General features: G+C 38.6%; 1 protein-coding gene across 3 annotated transcripts in view; it reads left to right on the top strand.

Moving 5' to 3' along the window:
- Nucleotides 1–1,704: 1,704 nt before the first annotated feature.
- relb (v-rel avian reticuloendotheliosis viral oncogene homolog B) overlaps nt 1,705–18,581 on the top strand; it is a 40,274-nt gene continuing 23,397 nt past the window's right edge. Inside the window, exons 1-3 of one of the 3 annotated variants that reach the window (XM_057838541.1) lie at nt 1,705–1,902; nt 2,053–2,073; nt 5,297–5,463. In XM_057838541.1, the coding sequence (XP_057694524.1) occupies nt 1,878–1,902; nt 2,053–2,073; nt 5,297–5,463 (213 nt within the window). In that variant the 5' untranslated portion in view covers nt 1,705–1,877. Of the gene's footprint in view, nt 1,903–2,052; nt 2,074–5,296; nt 5,464–9,951; nt 11,898–18,581 lie in introns of those variants that run through there. The other 2 variants (XM_057838542.1, XM_057838543.1) reach the window with 2 other exon arrangements.

The following is an 18,581-nucleotide window of genomic DNA, read 5'->3' as shown; positions in this document are numbered from 1 at the left end:
GCCGCTGTCAAATAAAGTGTTACCTATTAACCCAAATAAATTAACAAATAAGACAGACTATAAGGCGCAGGATTCAAAATGAGGGGGAAAAAATAGCGGCTTATAGTCCGAAAATTACAGTATGTGCAACGACGTGAAATGAACAGATATATGTTCAAGTGAATAAATTAGGGCTGTCAAACGATTAAAATTTTTAATTGAGTTAATTACAGCTTAAAAATTAATTAATCGTAATTAATCGCAGTTAATCGCAATTCAAACCATCTATAAAATATGCCATATTTTTCTGTAAATTATATATATATATTCTGTAAAATAATTTGTTGGAATGGAAAGATAAGACACAAGATAGATATATACATTCAACATACGGTACATAAGGACTGTAGTGGGCATTTCACTCTACTGTCATTTAAATCTGCCTATGCTGTCCTCACTCCGAAGCGTTTACTTTTTCCAAAGCTAGACAGCTAGTGAACGACGCCTTAATAATCAGACTTCTTCCTTTTTCATCTGATTTATTAATAAAATGGCCTCAAACCACTGTCCTCTTTAGACCGTAGTGAAACTACAAAAAAAGTACACAAGCATTGCATTAGCAACAACGTTAGCTTAGCACGCTATACAGGTTCACTAAACATAAACAAAAAGCGCCTCATACAAAAAATGTAACATTTCGCTTACTAACATAATATGTACATTCTTTACAACAACCATACTTACAGACAAATCTTGTCCAAGGATCATATGAGCACAACATTACAACGTAGGCGTCAGCCCGAGACGTTGTGCAGCCATATTGAACTGGCAAGAAAACAATAAACCATGTCGCAAAGCGACCACAAGAGTTCGCTGTTAGACAGCAATAAAAACCTTGCTGTAAAACTTACCAAAAGGCAGAATACTGTCTGAGCGGGACATGTGCGTTAATTGCGTCAAATATTTTAACGTGATGAATTAAAAAAATTAATTACCGCGCGTTAACGCGATAATTTTGACAGCCCTAGAATAAATGGAAATATAGTTTTATGCAATTTGTTATAGAGTTTAAAGCTGTTTAGAGTACCGCTGTTTAGTGAAGAGGACGCCTTCACCCGTACATGTCACAGCGCCATCCTTTCTCAATGCAAGACCGAAGCCGGAAGTCACTCATTTTCATGGCGCAGGATTAAAAAAACTAAATAAATATAGCGATCCCTTTCACACACATCCAAGCAGTCAATATCATTCAGGAGCATAAAATACCGTGTGTAATATGAAACAAACATGCTTTTTCGTGTCACATGCACTTTAAAGAGGAGTGCAAGGGCAGAAACTGCTTTTTCAGTCTTTTCTGTGTTTTCATATATCCATCCATATATATAGGAAAGTCAATTACATGCAATGACACTTTTCAGACACAAGGGGGGGCAGCCCCCCATAACATCCGCTTATGATTAATACACCAAAAAAAAAAAAAATACGCAAAGTAAAATTTGCCAAGGGTTTGAAAAAAATTGACAAATACATCACATTTGGAGCATGAATACAATATTTTTACAGCATTTGGATTTTCCCCCCTCATTCATTAATAGTTAACCGCAGTCGAATCGGCGAGCGTAGTGTAATTTGGACGGGGCCATCGAATAGTTGCACGATGAGCCAAGTGACGTTTGGGGATTTCCAGCGGCAAGAGTAGCCAATCAGCGGCCAGCGACTGCGGAAACGCCGAAAGTGCTACAAACAGAGTCCACTCGACTCGGACCACTTTTCATCACACCGTCACTCACATGGCACTAGAGGCGTTTGTAGACTCTCGCGGTGGAAAAGTGAAGAATTTGTATTGATATTCAAAGCACTTGAAGTAACTGTTTTCATATGCTTAGCCGCTTGAAGACATGGACGTTTTTCGCTGCACTCCTGGTAAGCGTCCAAATCTGTGCCATGGTTGGTTTTGATGACATCACCATTGTCACTTTTTGTCTTTTTTTCCCTCCTGTCTGACACACCCATTGCTACCGTTATTGTCCTTTGTCTAATTCATCGCTTTTTTACTTTCTGTTTGTTCCTTAGAGCGAGGAGTTTCCGACTTTGGTGAGTAGAGGAGTGCATCTGCTCTCGCTGTCCGAGTTTGTTTAGTGGCTTGAGTGGGAAAGTGAAAGGAGCTTCTCACCGGATGTAACGTGATGCAAAGGAGGACATTTTTTAGGCGTGGGACCCGATTATAAAATCATTCTAATTAATTAGAGGATTTTTATTGCATTAATGTTGATAAATTGGCATTTTAACTAGGGCTGTCAAAATTATCGCGTTAACGGGCGGTAATTATTTTTTAAAATTAATCACGTTAAAATATTTGACGCAATTAACGCACATGCCCCGCTCAAACAGAGCAAAATGACAGTGTTATGTCCATTTGTTGCTTGTTTTTTTTGTGTGTTTTGTCACCCTCTGCTGGCGCTTGGGTGCGACTGATTTTATGGCACCATCCATGAGCCAATAATTATTGGCATCAACAATGGCGAGCTACTAGTTTATTTTTTTGTTTTAAAATTTTACAAGTTTTATTAAAACGAAAACATTAAGAGGGGTTTTAATATAAAATTTCTATAACTTGTACTAACATTTATCTTTTAAGAACTACAAGTCTTTCTATCCATGGATCTCTTTAACAATGTTAATAATGTTAATGCCATCTTGTTGATTTATTGTTATAATAAACAAATACAGTACTTATGTATAGTATGTTGAATGTATATACCCGGCTTGTGTCTTATCTTTCCATTCCAACAATAATTTACAGAAAAATATGCCATATTTTATAGATGGTTTGAATTGCGATTAATTACGATTAATTAATTTTTAAGCTGTGATTAACTCAATTAAAAATTTTAATCGTTTGACAGCCCTAATTTTAACTCATTCACTGTCATTCTCGCCGTCGGCGTGATGTCACGATGACGTCATCTCGCATAGCAACGTGTCGCCATTTTGAGAGGGGGGCACGCACAGGTAAACATCCATAGACAAACGTCTGAAATTCATATATTTCAGCTGTGTTTTGCGTCTTCTTTTCATAAAAACGTCTTAAACATGACTTATTATTATCACGAGTCACTGCCAACAGACGCGAGGAGGTGATACAACTTAAAATTAGCGTGTATTGGCCTGCAAATTTGCCCATACAAAGTCGCAGCTGATAGCTGGATAAACAATCCAAAGGAATTGCCTGCAGTGGAGTTCGGAAACATCTACAACTACCTCATAAAGTCACCCAGTAAGTTGACCTTTATCAATTACGTGGAATGTGGAACTAAGAAAACTGGTAGTACATACAGAGTGATTATTTCTGCCGTAACCGGTAATTCACCTCCAAGCGTTATTTAGCCGTGAAGACGTCACGGCAAAATAACCATTTCCCACCAGGCCAATAATATATCGATTGACCTATCAGAGCAGTTCACGGCAAAAGAAAAATAACGCTTTGCGAGTTGTTGGTTCCGGTAACAATAACCACTGCCTAGTCTATTGAATCCTAGCAGCTAATTGGCGCCAAAAAAAAAAAAAAAAACGATTAAAGTTTATTCACCAGTAATAAAATGTCGGCTGCAAATGTAAATGTGCCTGGTCCACGGAACCGTCTTTTTTTTACTGTTCCTCGATTGATTGCTTTCAGGCAATTGCTTGTCCTTTTCTTCTCACGAGGCAGAATGAAGAACTTCAAATGTGGCCCCGAACTCTTCCCTGTGTTACAACACGCAACACGGCAACTTTTAGTCATTCCGATAGAAAAAAAGACCGCAAATAAGACAAAAGTTCAACGCGTTTCTACTACAATGCACGACAGAGCAACTGCTTGTGACTCGTGTTTTGCCCCCATTTCAATATGGCGATGCTTTGTTGTGGCTGGTGACGCCAATAATGTCCGGATGTCCGACTGCGAGAATTGGCAGTGATAGACAAATCAAATTCAACTAGGAAGGTTGGCATTGAGCGATTATTATTCATTCACAATATCTATTGCCTTCAATGTTCATTCGCTGCCATCCCTCCCACTTCAAACGGATTGAACGTCTATGGCCGGTAGTGGCAGCCAATGCCATGCAATAAGGTAATTTCGGGCCATTTTAGGTCATTTACCTGTTGATTTTCAGTTAGTTCCTGTTGATTTGGAGGTATTTTATGGGTCTCTCCCTTTTTATTTTGAGTTACAGAACAGGGGATCATCCAAATGAATAGGCAGTGACTCAAACTCAACAGAAAATGACCTGTAAATGCCCTAAAATGAACAGCAAATGACCTGTAAATGCCCTGAAAATCGGACAGAATGACTGTGAATGCTCTGGTTTCGAATGAAGAACATTCCCAGTCTAAATGGATTGGGCGTCGAGCACCGTTAATGCAGCCTTAGAGTTAACAGACACACTATTATGGTTGAAGATTTTGGTAGCAACTTGTTGGTTCATTTTCGCTTTTCTTTTTTTTTTTTTTTAGACATTGACACCTTTTCAAAACGATATCTCGATTCTTGGCAGGACCATATCGATAACCTTTTGGGATACAAAGTATCATGATATATCCCTATTTCGATATTTTGTCACACCCCTAATCACAATACAATTAGCCATAATATGTTAAGTCTGTGACCACATATTGACCACCCATTGAAAATGAATAGGAAAAAATTTGGACGTCCATGGACGTCAATGGTATCAAATTACATAGGCGTCAATGGAATCCAAGTACATTGGCATCAATAGAATGAAAAAAGATGATTAAAAGCCATTAGAAATGAATGGGAAATTTGGACGTCCATGGCCGTCAATGGCGGCACCCTTCATAAGCGTCAATGTAATTGGGGAAGTTTGGGGGACACGTCCTATTGATGTCTGGTCATTTCCTGTTGATTTGGGGAAAAAAAAAATTCCCATTGAAAATGAATGGGAAAAATTTTGGACGTCCATGGACGTCAATGGTATCAACTTACATAAGCGTCAATGGAATCCAAGTACATTGGCATCAATAGAATGAACAAACATGAAGAAATGCCATTGGAAATGAATGGGAAGTTTGGACGTCCATGAACGTCAATGGCATCACCCTCCATAAGCAGCAATGCAATCGGGGACATTTGACATCGGTATCGGATTTTTGCAGTTGGACAATATCGGGTTATCAGTTAAAAAGTCATTATCAGACAATTCTACCTGAAAATAAGCATATAAATCAGTGAAGATGGCGACTAATCATATGCTGTAGCTAAGATGGTTGTAGCGTTACACCTTCATTTAGTACACATGACACTCCTACTTTTCAGACCTAATTCAGGAGATCATAACAGAGGACCACACAGGCGTGTCCCTCCCCAGACTGCCGCCACCGCCTCCTCACGGTCTTCGCGATCAGAACCGCCGGATGCACCGGCTTTGCTCCTCGTCGCCGCCGTCTCAGCCGGTGCTCGTGCCGAGAGGCACCACATGTCAGGTAACTGCACCTTGAATGGAGATGTATAACAATCCTTTTAATTGTGTGATCAAATTGGCATGTTTTTGGGTTAGATACCGTATCTAGAATGAACGATAAATATACTTTTCGGACTGATATGGCAGTTGACATTCATAGTATTCAGGCAATGTTGCGGCTGGGAAGTTGAGAGAAGAAAAGGCCTTTTCATTCAAGTCAAGTGAACAATGATGTGATTAATGTGTGTAATGGTTTTTGGAATGACCGTTTCATTTTGATCGTTAAAATTGAGAGTACATGACATATCACTTTAAATGTGAGAGTTTTCATGTAACTTTATGGGTTTTACTCTCATGTTTGAACTCATTGGCTGCCATTGAGAGTCAGTCAATTATGCTTTTTCAGTGCATGACTGCAATAGATGTCCAATCTATTTGAACTTGGAGAGACTGGCAGCAGTCATTGGCCTCCTTGTTCAAATGGATTGAACATCTATCGCAGTGAAAAGCAGCCGATTAGCTTTACGGACAGGCAACACCATTGTTATGTGCATCCCAATAGAAAGAATCTGATTTAATGAATTGGAAAAAAATTGTGGAAAAAATCGTAAATAAAAGCTAGAATTTCCTGGAAGTGGCTGCCCCTAGTGCGGAATATATTGTATCCTGTATTAAAGTAATATTGTATTTGTAGTAATACATTGTATTGCTGTTGTAGGTACTAGTTTTACACCGATACCACCACGATTCCAATTCTGCAATTTCAATTCTACATTCCAGGTGCGTGGTATTAGACAATACCATGATTGAGGAAAAAAATATACAAACTACTTTTCTTATAATTCTAAATTACTGCATAGTCACTTGAATGTATAGGTTAATTTGTGGCCATCCCTCCCACTTCAAATCGATTGGACGTTCACTAGTGATAAACTCATTCAAATTCACAGCAGAAGGACGATTGAATGCCACACGATTGGACATCAATTGTCTTGGAAAGGGCGACAGGCGCTTCTTTTTTTTTCGGTGCCACGTGTAGCTAGCGGCAATCAGTAGGGTGACCAGCGGTTGTAAACTTTTGCAGCATTGGCACGTTATTTCTTTCAAATACCGATGATTCTGTTTTAGTGCCGTATCAATTAGAAATCGACCGATAAGAGTTTTTCAGTTAGAGGGGCCGAAAGCTGATTTTTGGAGCGGATATTCATTTGCAGTAAAAATGTAAAAATTGGCGTAGAAAAATGAGTAATGCAAACACTGAACTTCATTGAAATGCATAAGGCATGTTTATTGAATCAAACAAATAAAAAATAATAGCTCCTGAAGTGCCTGAATTTCTTCGACTCAGAAACATCTCTTATAAAGTTGAATAAAATGTTAAACAGCTTACCGGGAAAAAAGTTGTTTAAAAAAAAAAAAAAAAAAAAAAAAATTTTAACATGTAACTGTCCCAGCCTGCCGCCTTCATAATTCGAATTATTTATAAAAAAAGAATAACATAAAAAAATGCTTTTCTTTATTAAATGCTTTATTGAGTAAGTCCAGACAAATCCCCTCACTGCAAAGAAAAGCCGATCACACACAATAAGTTGCCACAGCACACTAGTGTTTAACAAGCTAAACAATGATTGACACATTGGCGTCTTTAAGGTAGCGCTGCCAAGCTTCTCTGGCAAGATCAAAGCTTCAACGCCTGTCAATCATTGTTAGGGTTAGGGTTATCAAGCAAAGCTCGCAGTGCACTGCTGACCAAGAAAGCTTAAAATCTCAATTTTCTGGGGGAAGAAAAATGTTGAACAGGAGGGCATTTTTAAAAGAAAAAAACATTTTTTATACAGCAAAACCCTGGAGGCGAGAGCACGCGAGAGCAGAATTAAAGACGCCACGATTTTAACGAGATATTATCGCGTACTTACCTTGTTTCGATCCAAAAACTCCATGTAGCGTGTATCACCAAGTGTCAAGACATAGCTGTGAATGGCCACAGCCAGATTTTTGGGGGATTTTATGGGTGAAACATGGTGATATAACAAGGGTCATGATGCAGAAATCGCAGACAACAAGGAGCGGTTGAGATTTTCTTTTTCATATAGTTACCCTTTTAAATGTTATTTTTCAATTTTTCTTTGTTTGGATCGATTATTTGTCATCTAACACATCGGGGAAAATGCGACAGTAACAAAAAATATTAAGCGATAGTTATGAGGTAGCTATTCGTGACTTTTTTTACAAACGTCATATTTTTCATTGTGACGTAATTTGTTTAAAGTTTAAAATATACGAGTGAATAATTTTTTAAAGTCGTTTTCTTTTTTTAAACTAAATATTAGACATCAATTAATGATTCTAAACTAAAAATGACAGACATTTTGAATAATAAATATAATTACTTATCTTCTTTTTATGGCTAGGTTGAAACAAGCGGTTGCGCAACGTCTGTAAACGGGGGTTTTCGGGGAAAAACTGACAAATTAAAAATAGTTCGGTGGCTTAATGCGCCATGAATCTGCTATGGCAGCATATAGACATATAGTTCTATTAAACACAACAGTTGTTTTGGCTTAAAATACTGCAGTTTCATTTAAAGGGAAGTGCAAGAGCAGAAACTGCTTTTTCAGTCTTGTCTGTGTTTTCCGCCATATATTAAAAAAAAAAAATTTTTTTAAATTATAAACCCGATCCTTTTCACCCGATTCCGGTCCTCTAAAAATGGCACAATCATCAGTCCCTATCCCTAGTTTTAAATGGACTTTTTCATATCGGCCGGTCGGGTTAAAAAAAAAAAAAAAAAAAAAAAAAAGGCAGATACTGATATATGTCAAATTTCCAAATATCGTCCGGTCGTTACATCGGTCTATCTCTAATATTGATACCGATACCACTTTCGTTGCAACACTAGTAAGTACACAAATTGTTCGGGGTGCACAAACCTTTCGGGGTCCTGCTGTCATAATATTTACGGTATTTGATTGGCTAAGGAGTTGAAATGCACTTGTATAAAAGCGCTAGATTAAAATTGTGTCGCAAACATACAGTATCTGACCTACCTCAAACATCTTTTACGTGCTAATGTTTTTATTAATTGATTTGTTAAAACCTTAAACTTTTTAAATGAGAAATTTGAAATGTACAACATAAAAAAACAAATGCAGATGCAAACCATTGCATTTTGAATCCTAGCCAATCATATGGTGACAGTAGTCTAATTGGTATGAAAAGCATTGGACGTGATGTCATTATAAGTTAACATAACCAGCTATTGTTGCACAGTCCACAATTCCCCTGTTTCAAAGTTTAAAGTACTAACAAATCAAGTAAGAACTAGACAGCTGATTGCCGGTTTTAAGGAATACTGAAAACCGCAAAAAAAATTCTGTCATATCGTCCCTAAGGTATTAGCTATTTTTTATGTGACAAAAATGCATGGAGAAATCCCTCGGTTACAGATGCAAGGCTCAACCCTCCCCCACTGGTTGTTGCTCAGTGTCAGTGAGGAGGAGGAGGTGAAACTCCTGAACTTTTTCCCCCATCTAAGAAAATGAAATCGCTGGTATGGGAATACTTCGGCAACAGAAAGGTTACAGATGGGTGTGGCTTAGAGGAGGAGGGCCAACCGACATGTAAAACATATTTGCGGAGAGTGGCTGCCAAGGAGGCAATACCTCCAATATGATTTCACATTTATACAAAATTTAAGGTTGGCCAACACTTTCATGAACGTTTCCCACCAGCAATGAGAGTTAACTTCAGCGGGTTTAGTGTGTCTAGCAGTGGTAGAACATGTGTTTTTTTCTCACTGGCAACTGTCTGTGTTGAGAAGGAGAGTGTGTGTGTGTATAATGTAAACATTATACGAGTCATACAAACGTGCTTTTTATGGAAAATGATTATTTTTTTCTGATGGTAATAATGTTGAGCTGTGGCTGTGGGTTCAGGCTCACATTAAGGACCACAATTATTTTAATTTCATTTATAATATTTTTTTTCTACATTTTTAATGTATTTTAACTTATCATTATACTTGTTTTAATTTGCTAATATGTTTTGGGAGGAAAAAAAAACTGTCCAATGGATTTATTATTTTTTTAAACCCAGATATCTCAAAGTAACACATTTTACAGCTGTAATTGCAATACAGTGATATTACAAAACTGGCCTAATTTTGGCCTAAGGTTATCATAACATCAAAATATCATACCGGCACATGCCTGGTAAGAACATGTGGTCAGATACGCATTTTGGCTCAAGCACTTTTACATTAGTGCATTATGACTTCTCAGCCAATCAAATAGTGTGGTATGAATAGTTGTCGTTAATATGTGTGGGTATGACTAAGCCTGTCGCAATATGCAATAATTCCATTTATCGCACGATAAATAAAAATGAAGGCGGTAATTTTTCCGGTGCGATTTATCGCCTCGCGTGCACGTGTGTGCGCGCGTGCAGCAAACATGCTGTTAAAAGTTCGGATTCCTTGTTACCAACTGCGCAAAATGCATCTTCGTTCCAGGTCCATAGCGCCAGAGCCATTCGTTCCCATTATATCCTGTTGTTCAACGTACACCAGCCGCGTCAGTGCTTCTGATTGACTGCGGACCATCATCGGCGCGCCGGTGTTGTTGACGTGTGGGCGCTCCCGTCGGGGCTGACATTTCACGCGGGGCGGCTATTACAACGAAGTCCGCCAAAACATTGTTACCGACAGCTGAATGGAAATGATGAACATTGAGGGGCAAATTAAGAGCGCTGTGCTTCAAACTCGTCCTGTTTATGAAAGTCGATTGTCATATGCTGATGTTGTGCAGTATGAGCAGACGTGACTTTAGCGGCGTTTGCTAACTTTTTTAATGCGGTAAATGTGCTGACACACTAGATATCATGAAATAGCAAACTAGATGTGCTACTACATCGATGAATTCTAAAACTGTCATGACTAAGAAGGCCAAATCAATCCATACCAGTGACTATATATAATGTTGCAAATATTGTTAATTCAGTACGTGACACGGATGGATTCGGACCACAAATAGGATGTCTTGCTCATGTAGTAAACCTAGCTGCTAAGAGAGCTGTAGCAATCAACAGTGCCCTGCCTCACTTTACAAACAGTAAAAATTGTTCTCAGCACTTTTATACAAATTTTTTTCAGATCAGTAAGACGTAAGCACATAAATATTATGCACTAAAATGCATATTTATATGATGGCAATTTCATTTTTGCTTGTTAGCAAACAAAAAAAAAAAAAAAAAAAGAAACAAAAAATATAATTGTTTTTTTTTTTTTTTTTCTTCAGAGCATTAAATGTATTGAAAATCGTACCGAACCGTGACTTAACTGTATCGTTGCATCCCTATGGAACACCATTGCAGAAGTTATGAGGGGAAAAGATTTCATTTGCCTAAATGCTTAAGTTATTAAGTGCAATTTTATTTTATTTTTTCTTGAAAAACACATTTTATTTATTCTGTGTTTCTGTGCGGTATTAATATTGTTGTGTTTTACTTAAGAGGCATGGTCAATTGTTTTTAGTTGTGATTTCTTAAGTATTTTTGTAAATATTTATCGCGTTTAAATGTGTGTACTTGATCTATTAATATTTACTGTATTCTCACTGTGTTATTGTAAATTGGTTTAAAAAAAAATTGGGGGGGGCGCAATAATATCGCAATAATTTATGAGCTAAATAATTGCACACTAAAATTTGTTATCGCGACAGGCCTAGGTATAACAGACGTCAAAAAACGGCTGCGTGCCGAAGCGGTGTCCGTTTTATGTGTTTCAACATTACTTTCTCCGTGATCAGCGGTCTAAGACATTTTACATTTGCTTGATTACTTTGAACAACTGTCTTTCACGTGAAAGTCATTTAAACTAGGTTTTGTTTCGCCCTTTAGCATGTTAGCACTTTGACAATAATAGCAGCAAGGATAAAGAGAGATCCAAATTTGATCCGCATTCACTTTTTCGGTGTTTGATTAGGCATGTTTTCCCATATTGGGAGAAATCATGTGACTTCTTCGGAAGGGAACCAGGTTACAAAGCAGTCAAGCAGGTCTTACAGTAAGTCATGTGCTGTAGTGATATTCTACCACGTGGGAGAGTTTTTACACTTGGGAAAGTGACGTCATGGAAACTGGACTCTGTGAAAGGAGTTACCGAGCGGAGCTGTAACATGACTCCCACTTTCGTTTTGCCGCTCTCCACTGGCCAAGCCCAAACAAGGGAGGTGAAAGGTCGCATTCTATGCCGGGTGCCGCTTTGCCATTGGTCGCCGCTGTGAGCCGACTTCCTATTTCCTATAGGTTGGCAGCCGGCGCACATTCCTTTTTGTGTTGTTTTGTTGAAGCCAAGCCACGAGCACGTTCACCTCGGCATGGTGATGGCACTTTGAGAGCTCTCTACTTCCACTTCTACTGGTTTACAGAAGTTCTGCTGCCTCACTTTATTTTATTCAGGTTGGATCATTTAGATACCTACTGCATGATGTGGCTCACAGGATTTTTTTTTTTTTTTTACCTGGGATTTAGCATGCACGTCAACTTGACTTTGGTATCATTTGATTTATAAATAATCCTCTACACTAACTAGAGTAAACCTTCTAGAGAAAAAATTCTCAATCATAGCTCATGAATTTTGATGTTTGTTCATTGTTTTTTAAATGTCTTAATGGTCTTAGGCCTTCTAGTATCTGTAACGCAAACACGCTTACTATCAACATCCTGTATTATCAGTGTATAGTAGAGGTGGGAATCTTTGGGCACCTAACGATTCGATTACGGTTCAGAGGCTCCGATTCGTGGGAGCCCCCCCCCGCTTTTAATTTTTTGCACACTAGTTCCAAAATTGTTCAGAAATCCTCTCAGGCTAAACAAACTACTATTTCAGTATCAAGTCAACCGTTAAAAACAGTAAATAAAATACTCAAGTCCCCATTCTATATCGGCAGCTTTAAACTACATTCAGTTAATTTAATTTTGTGAATCAACCGTTAAAGTTGTTAAAATTGCTCCTGTTATTCCATAATTTCCCTTCTGTCTACTTTCGACGTGAAAGTTTTAAAACTGTTTCATCATTTAAAGAGCATATGACACGAGAAAAAAAGTCTAAAATGTCATTATTATGTGAATTAGAATCATATTTTGAGACGATTCGACTATATACAACAATTTAGCAAAGCACAGATGACGAGAAATTAGTCTTTTAATCTGCTGGTTAGCCACGCCTACCATTATAGGGCTTTAGCGTCCCCAACAGGTGGATGACGTCAGCGGTAGACTTGGCTCATCGATTTTACTATTCATCCCATTGAGGGGAAATTATTCAGAACGAGGAAAACACGACAAAGAAAGCCGCAAAATGTCATTGTTTCAGTCTCTCTACTCCAATATTTTTATAGGATATTCTTTTTACCCAAGTATTTTTCCCCAATAGCTTGAGAAGGACCAGTCAGCCCGTTGAGGGGGAACTATTCACAACGAGGAAAACGCGACGAAGAGAGCGGCAAAATGTCATTGTTTCTGTCTCTTTACTTCAATATTTTTACAGGATACTCTTTTTATCCAAGTATTTTCCCCAATTGCTAAATAAATGGCATGGTCATGACAAATAACAGTCTTGTGCTGAATGGAATATGAAATAATAAAAATGCATTTATTCAGGACGACATGGCAAAATTACTCCATAATGGTCCAAACTGTCGACTTCACCTTTACTGTCGCACCTCCCGAACGATATTTTATGACACCTAAATCGGACATATGTCATTTCCCTTCCCCGGCTTCGGAGAATGTAAACAAACCAGAAGGCGTGACAGCTAGCCGACATGCTAACCAGAACCGAGTGATGTTTCAAAGTCTTCAAAGCGGAAAATCACACATAGCTATCCTGGATTATTTGACATGACGACCCGGTTGTCGAATGTCTTATTGGATCGGCAAACCGCCCGGCGGAGAGCAATTTACAGTTCATTCCCCGGAGGAGGGTGGCTGGAGCTAACGCAGCTAACGTGCTGCTGCTAATGCATTAGGAGAGCTTTTTACATGCCTATCAATGATCAAACGTAAGTAGTCCTTCATTTAAAGGAAGTTTGTAGTGTTTACTTTGTAATCGCTGTATTCGTATTTGACATAATACAAAACAAGATGTTTACTCACTTCATCGTAAGTCCAATGGTCCCACAGTAAATATCCACGGTGAATGGGAACCTTTTGAAACTCCAAAAAGGCGCATACGCCTCTCCCTCATACAGAATGATTTTTCCGCAGCCGTTTGGCTGGCGTGATGCGAAAAATAAACGTATTAATCCGCAAAATCAGCTGAATCCTTCGTCCTCATATACACAGTACACTGTAGCGTGAAGAGGACGTCTTCTACCGTACACGTCACAGCGCCCTCCTCCTTAATGCAAGACCGAAGCCGGAAGTCACTCATTTTCCTGGCGCGGGATTCAAAAAACTAAATAAATATAGCGATCGCTTCCACACACATCCAAGCGGTCCATATCATTCAGGAGCATAAAATACCGCGTGTATTATGAAATAAACATGCTTTTTCGTGTCACAGGCACTTTAAAGATGGATTCAAGTCAAGATTTTGCCGATTTTGTTTTTTTTTTTTTAGATAAAAAGTAATTAGGTTCGCTACAACAGAGCCTTCTAGAGAAGTTTACTGCTTTAAGATAACGCCCGTTTACTTGCGTGGGAAAGTCTGTCATTTCGCATCTAGTTCTTGGTATATGATCTAACACGGCCGTCGTCTGTCATTCCACAACTAGTTCTAGATATATGTGATATCTACCATAGCCGTTATGTTGCCGTATGTTTGTAGCAACTGGGCGCTGTTTGTAGCGGCTGACGGCCGCAGTCAGGTATTATTGTTTTTTTTTTTCATCTAGCGGCATGAGTTGAACATGATATTTACTCTCGGTCCGTTCCTCATTGCGTCCTGAAGACCGCGCTGACTGTGTTTTATTCCCGCTTTACCAGGTATAATTCAATAATCGGAATTTGGATGCTTGTGAATCGTTCTCGAATCTTCCACGGCCGAATCGCGAATAATCTAAGAATCGGAAATTTCGCACGCCTCTAGTGCATAGACATTCCTTTTCTCCTACAGCACAGTTCTTGTATTGTTGCCCATATACACTCCAAAAATTAAAGTACACCCTTTAATGATCAATGATTGAATCCTGGGGATTAATCGTGATTAAACACATTGCTATATACATCAATCCCATGATGAATTAAAAAGTCCTATATAGCACACATTTATTTTAAAGCTACTAGTGTTGCATCATTTGTTGTTTTCGTCAAGAATGACGATAACGAAAATATTTTGTCGACGAACAATTTTTTTCATGATGATGACGAGCTAAAAATATGCCTTGGGAGCAGGGGTGAAAGTGGTTAGAATTTCTTGCCGGAACTCCCTGGCGGGGAGGTTGCCACGGAACCAGAAATGTGGTTTTTTCTTTTTTTTTTTTTTTTTTTTTTCTTTGGGGGGGTGGGGGTCAAAACTACTGAAATGCAAAGAAAACTGTTTTGGTCAGTTATTTCTATCACACATACAAAAACTGATTTTCATTCAAAATTGTATTTTTTCAATGATTTGCAAAATACAAGTTAACAAAAACAGCTATAACCCCAACCTCCATCTCCTAATTTTTATTTTCCCTCATTTCCTCAAATACCAAATGCCAAATCTCAATTTTAACTACTTAATAAAATATGATGTATATTAAAATTGAAGATAATGTAAACATTTTTTGTTGTTTTTTAATAAAAAAGATATAAGTAACATACATTCAGAAAAATAAGTACAAATGACATGCAGAGTGAAATGGAATATATTTTTGAAGATCGTGCAACCATTGACTTTTTTAAATCATAAGGAAATGAATAAGTAGCCTTACATAAATGAACAAATATAAGTCCAAAGTGCACATTGACAGCTAAGATGTTCTGAACCTCCCTATCAGAACAAATAAAACTAAATATGATAAATAAGCCACCTTAACTCTTTGCTTGCTCTTAAAGATTTGATCCATTTTCTGTTGCATTGCCCCCCTTCTTTCTTTTTTTTTTTTTTTTTTTTTTTTTTTTTTTTTTTTTTTTTTTTTTTTTTAGCTGTTTCAGAAAACATGCACTTTTGAACCAATCAGAGCTAACTATCTCTGGTGATCACATGTCAGTATGTCAGCCAGTTGAACGGATAAATGAGCCCAGGCGTTTTGCTTGCATTCGCACATTGACGTGACTCGTCATCGTCAGACTCGGACTCTGATATATATTTTCGGAATCAACGCACCGTATACCGGAACAGCGTTCCGGCCCTGAATCTTATACCGGAACTGCGTTCCGGCCCAGAATCTTATACCGGAACTGCGTTCCTGAGTGTTCCCGCCCACTTTCACCCCTGCTTGGGAGACTAAAACATAACAATACAAATGCCCGTTTTCATGTGGTGAGAGGATTAGATGAAAATGCGATTAGTTAGTAGTATAGTATCTGTCATATGTTCGCAATGCATGATATTATCATATTGTACATGGAGTACATCAGCATCTATCTTAGCAGTGTTTTGGTCGTGTCACTCATGTAAGATGTCCTGCGCCGGTGTTAAGATGTGCACTAAGCTCGGCTGCACTCCATCTTGCATGTTTTCAAAACACATGGTAATATTTGTTTTCTGATCTTGGAAAGAGACAATATGCAATGCTGCTTTAGCCTGTAATGGTTCCTGCTGACGGATCTTCACACACTAAATGGCACTCGTAGTGTAGAATTTGAGTCTGCTTTAGGATTTAGCGTGGTGTGCGTCATCTTAAACTTTTGGACTTTTTTTACATGCATTTCGTAGCGTCCAGGTGGGTTTATTTAATTCAAAATAATGTACTGCTTTTCCTGCCGAGTGTGTATTATCATCACAAAGTTGGCGTTGACCTTGTAGACGCTATAATACGTGATCGTCTGTCAATGTTCATTCGAAATTGTTGGAAACCTTTATTTATTTTTGGACTAAAATGTTTAAATTTTATGGACAGTAACATTTTGAGTAACCTTCGACGAAAACAAGATTAAATTTGTATGACTTTTTGTCGACTAAAGCTTAACAAAGACGAACACGTTTTTAAATGACTAAAATATGACTGAGACATTAATAAGAAGTGTTTTCATCCTTAAAACTAAGACGAAAATTAAAAGGGCTGCCAAAAACAACACCAGTTCCACCGATACCATTACTGATTCGGACACACAGCTGTGTAGTATCGATTCCCTTGAACTCATTACTACTTGCTTGAATGTTAGCTAAATGCTATCATGGCTTGGTTAGACACTGCTTAACTTATTGTCTGCCATTAACGGCCAGTGTTGTTAATCTTACTCTAAAAAAGTAATTAGTTACAGTTATAAATTACCTCTCCCAAAAAGTTATTGCGTTAGTAACTCAGTTACCTCATTGTAAACGTAATTAGTTACTCAGCAAAGCTTGAGAACACTATCTTTGAAATTCCCTGGGCCGTCGCCATTATTGCTGTTTTATTGTGTTTGCCAGAGCATGCATTGATGACAGCGTTTCGTGAGCAGGGCCTAATTCGCCCACCTAACCAATCATCATCACGTTTGCAACGGCGTCAAAGCCCCCTTCCCTCCTCCCCCCTCCCACACTACTCCCTCCAGACAGGCACGAGGCATCCGATGTGAGCTAAAATCAGACAACTTGCTCTTCATTCAACCAAATTGTAGTAACTCACCCCTTTACATCCTCAGCGACAGTAACGGAGTTGCAAAAATGGGAAAACTAATTAATTAGAATACTCACTACTGAAAAAAAATAACACAGTTAAAAACGCCGTTATACTCTCGCACCTTTATTAACAACATTGCTGACAGTGCTAAACATCCGATTAATTTGAAGTGGGAGGGTCGGCAGCCAATGAACGAACATTCTGCTCTGAACTTGACAATTTAATCTTTTAAGAATCAGACTCATATGAAGCAGACTTTGGTGACTTTAAAGTGTCTGTGACAAGATTTAAAAAAGTCTTAAATAGCATTATTATGTGAATTAAAATCATTTTTTGAGATGATTCGACTATATACAACAATTTGGCGAAACACAGATGACAAAAAATTTGTCTTTTAATCTGCCGTTCAGCCCCGCCTGTCATTATAGCGCTCTAGCGTCCCCGGCTGGGTGATGACGTCGGCAGAGTAACAATTTCAGCTGGCTTAGAATTCAGCCCATTGAGGGGAAGGATTCAGAACGAGGAAAATGCGACAGAGAGCAGCAAAATGTAATCATTGTTTTAATCTCTCTACTCCAATATTTTTACAGGATATTCTTTTTATCTATGTATTTTTTCCCCAATTGCTAATTAAATGGTATGGTTATGACTAATAACGGTCTTGTGCTAAATGTAATATGAAATATTAAAAATGCATTTATTCAGTACGACAGGGCAAAATTACGACATAATGGTCAAAACTGCCGACTTCTTAAAACTCCCAAACGGTATTTTATGCCACCGGAGTTAGTCCGGCTTTTGTCATTTCCCTGCCCCGGCTTCGGAGACAGAGGAAAGTGTGTAAACAAAACAGGAGGTGTGACAGGTCATGCTAACCCGAATCGAGCGGCTTTTCCAAGTCTTTTTCTCACCTTTCGAAAATGAAAAATCACAAACTACCCCAACTCATGTCACACATGGCGGCAGGGTTGATTGTCTTCTCTGATCGTCCAGCCCCTGGCTGAGTTTCAGCTCGTCGTCATGGTGCGGCCCCGGCAGGCAGGCAGTGCTTGTCGCCGGTGTTTTGCCAAATTTTGCACCCTTATAATATTTTGCTCCCAAAGCTTTTGTGGCGCTGAATAAGCCCTCTTTAACAATCAGTTGGACTCTCAATTTTATCCAAGGGTACTAAATAAACAAGTTACATCATAAACATACACGTGCAACACAAAAATGGACACAACCGAGAACAAGACGAGAGTGGGGGGCTCCCGGGCCCAAGCCGAGGCACGCCTTTACCGACCGCCGACCATAGTGTGCGACAAGCCGCCGGTCGTTGGCCGATTGGCCTTCTCGGTGAACAGGGAGCATTGTCACCCAGAAAATGCAAGCCACCTCCTTATTAAAACATTTG

The sequence above is a fragment of the Corythoichthys intestinalis genome, chromosome 6, assembly GCF_030265065.1.
Source record: "Corythoichthys intestinalis isolate RoL2023-P3 chromosome 6, ASM3026506v1, whole genome shotgun sequence".
NCBI lineage: Eukaryota > Metazoa > Chordata > Actinopteri > Syngnathiformes > Syngnathidae > Corythoichthys > Corythoichthys intestinalis.
The sequence above is the reverse complement of the archived record's forward strand: the minus strand, read 5'-3'. Positions and strand labels throughout refer to the sequence as shown.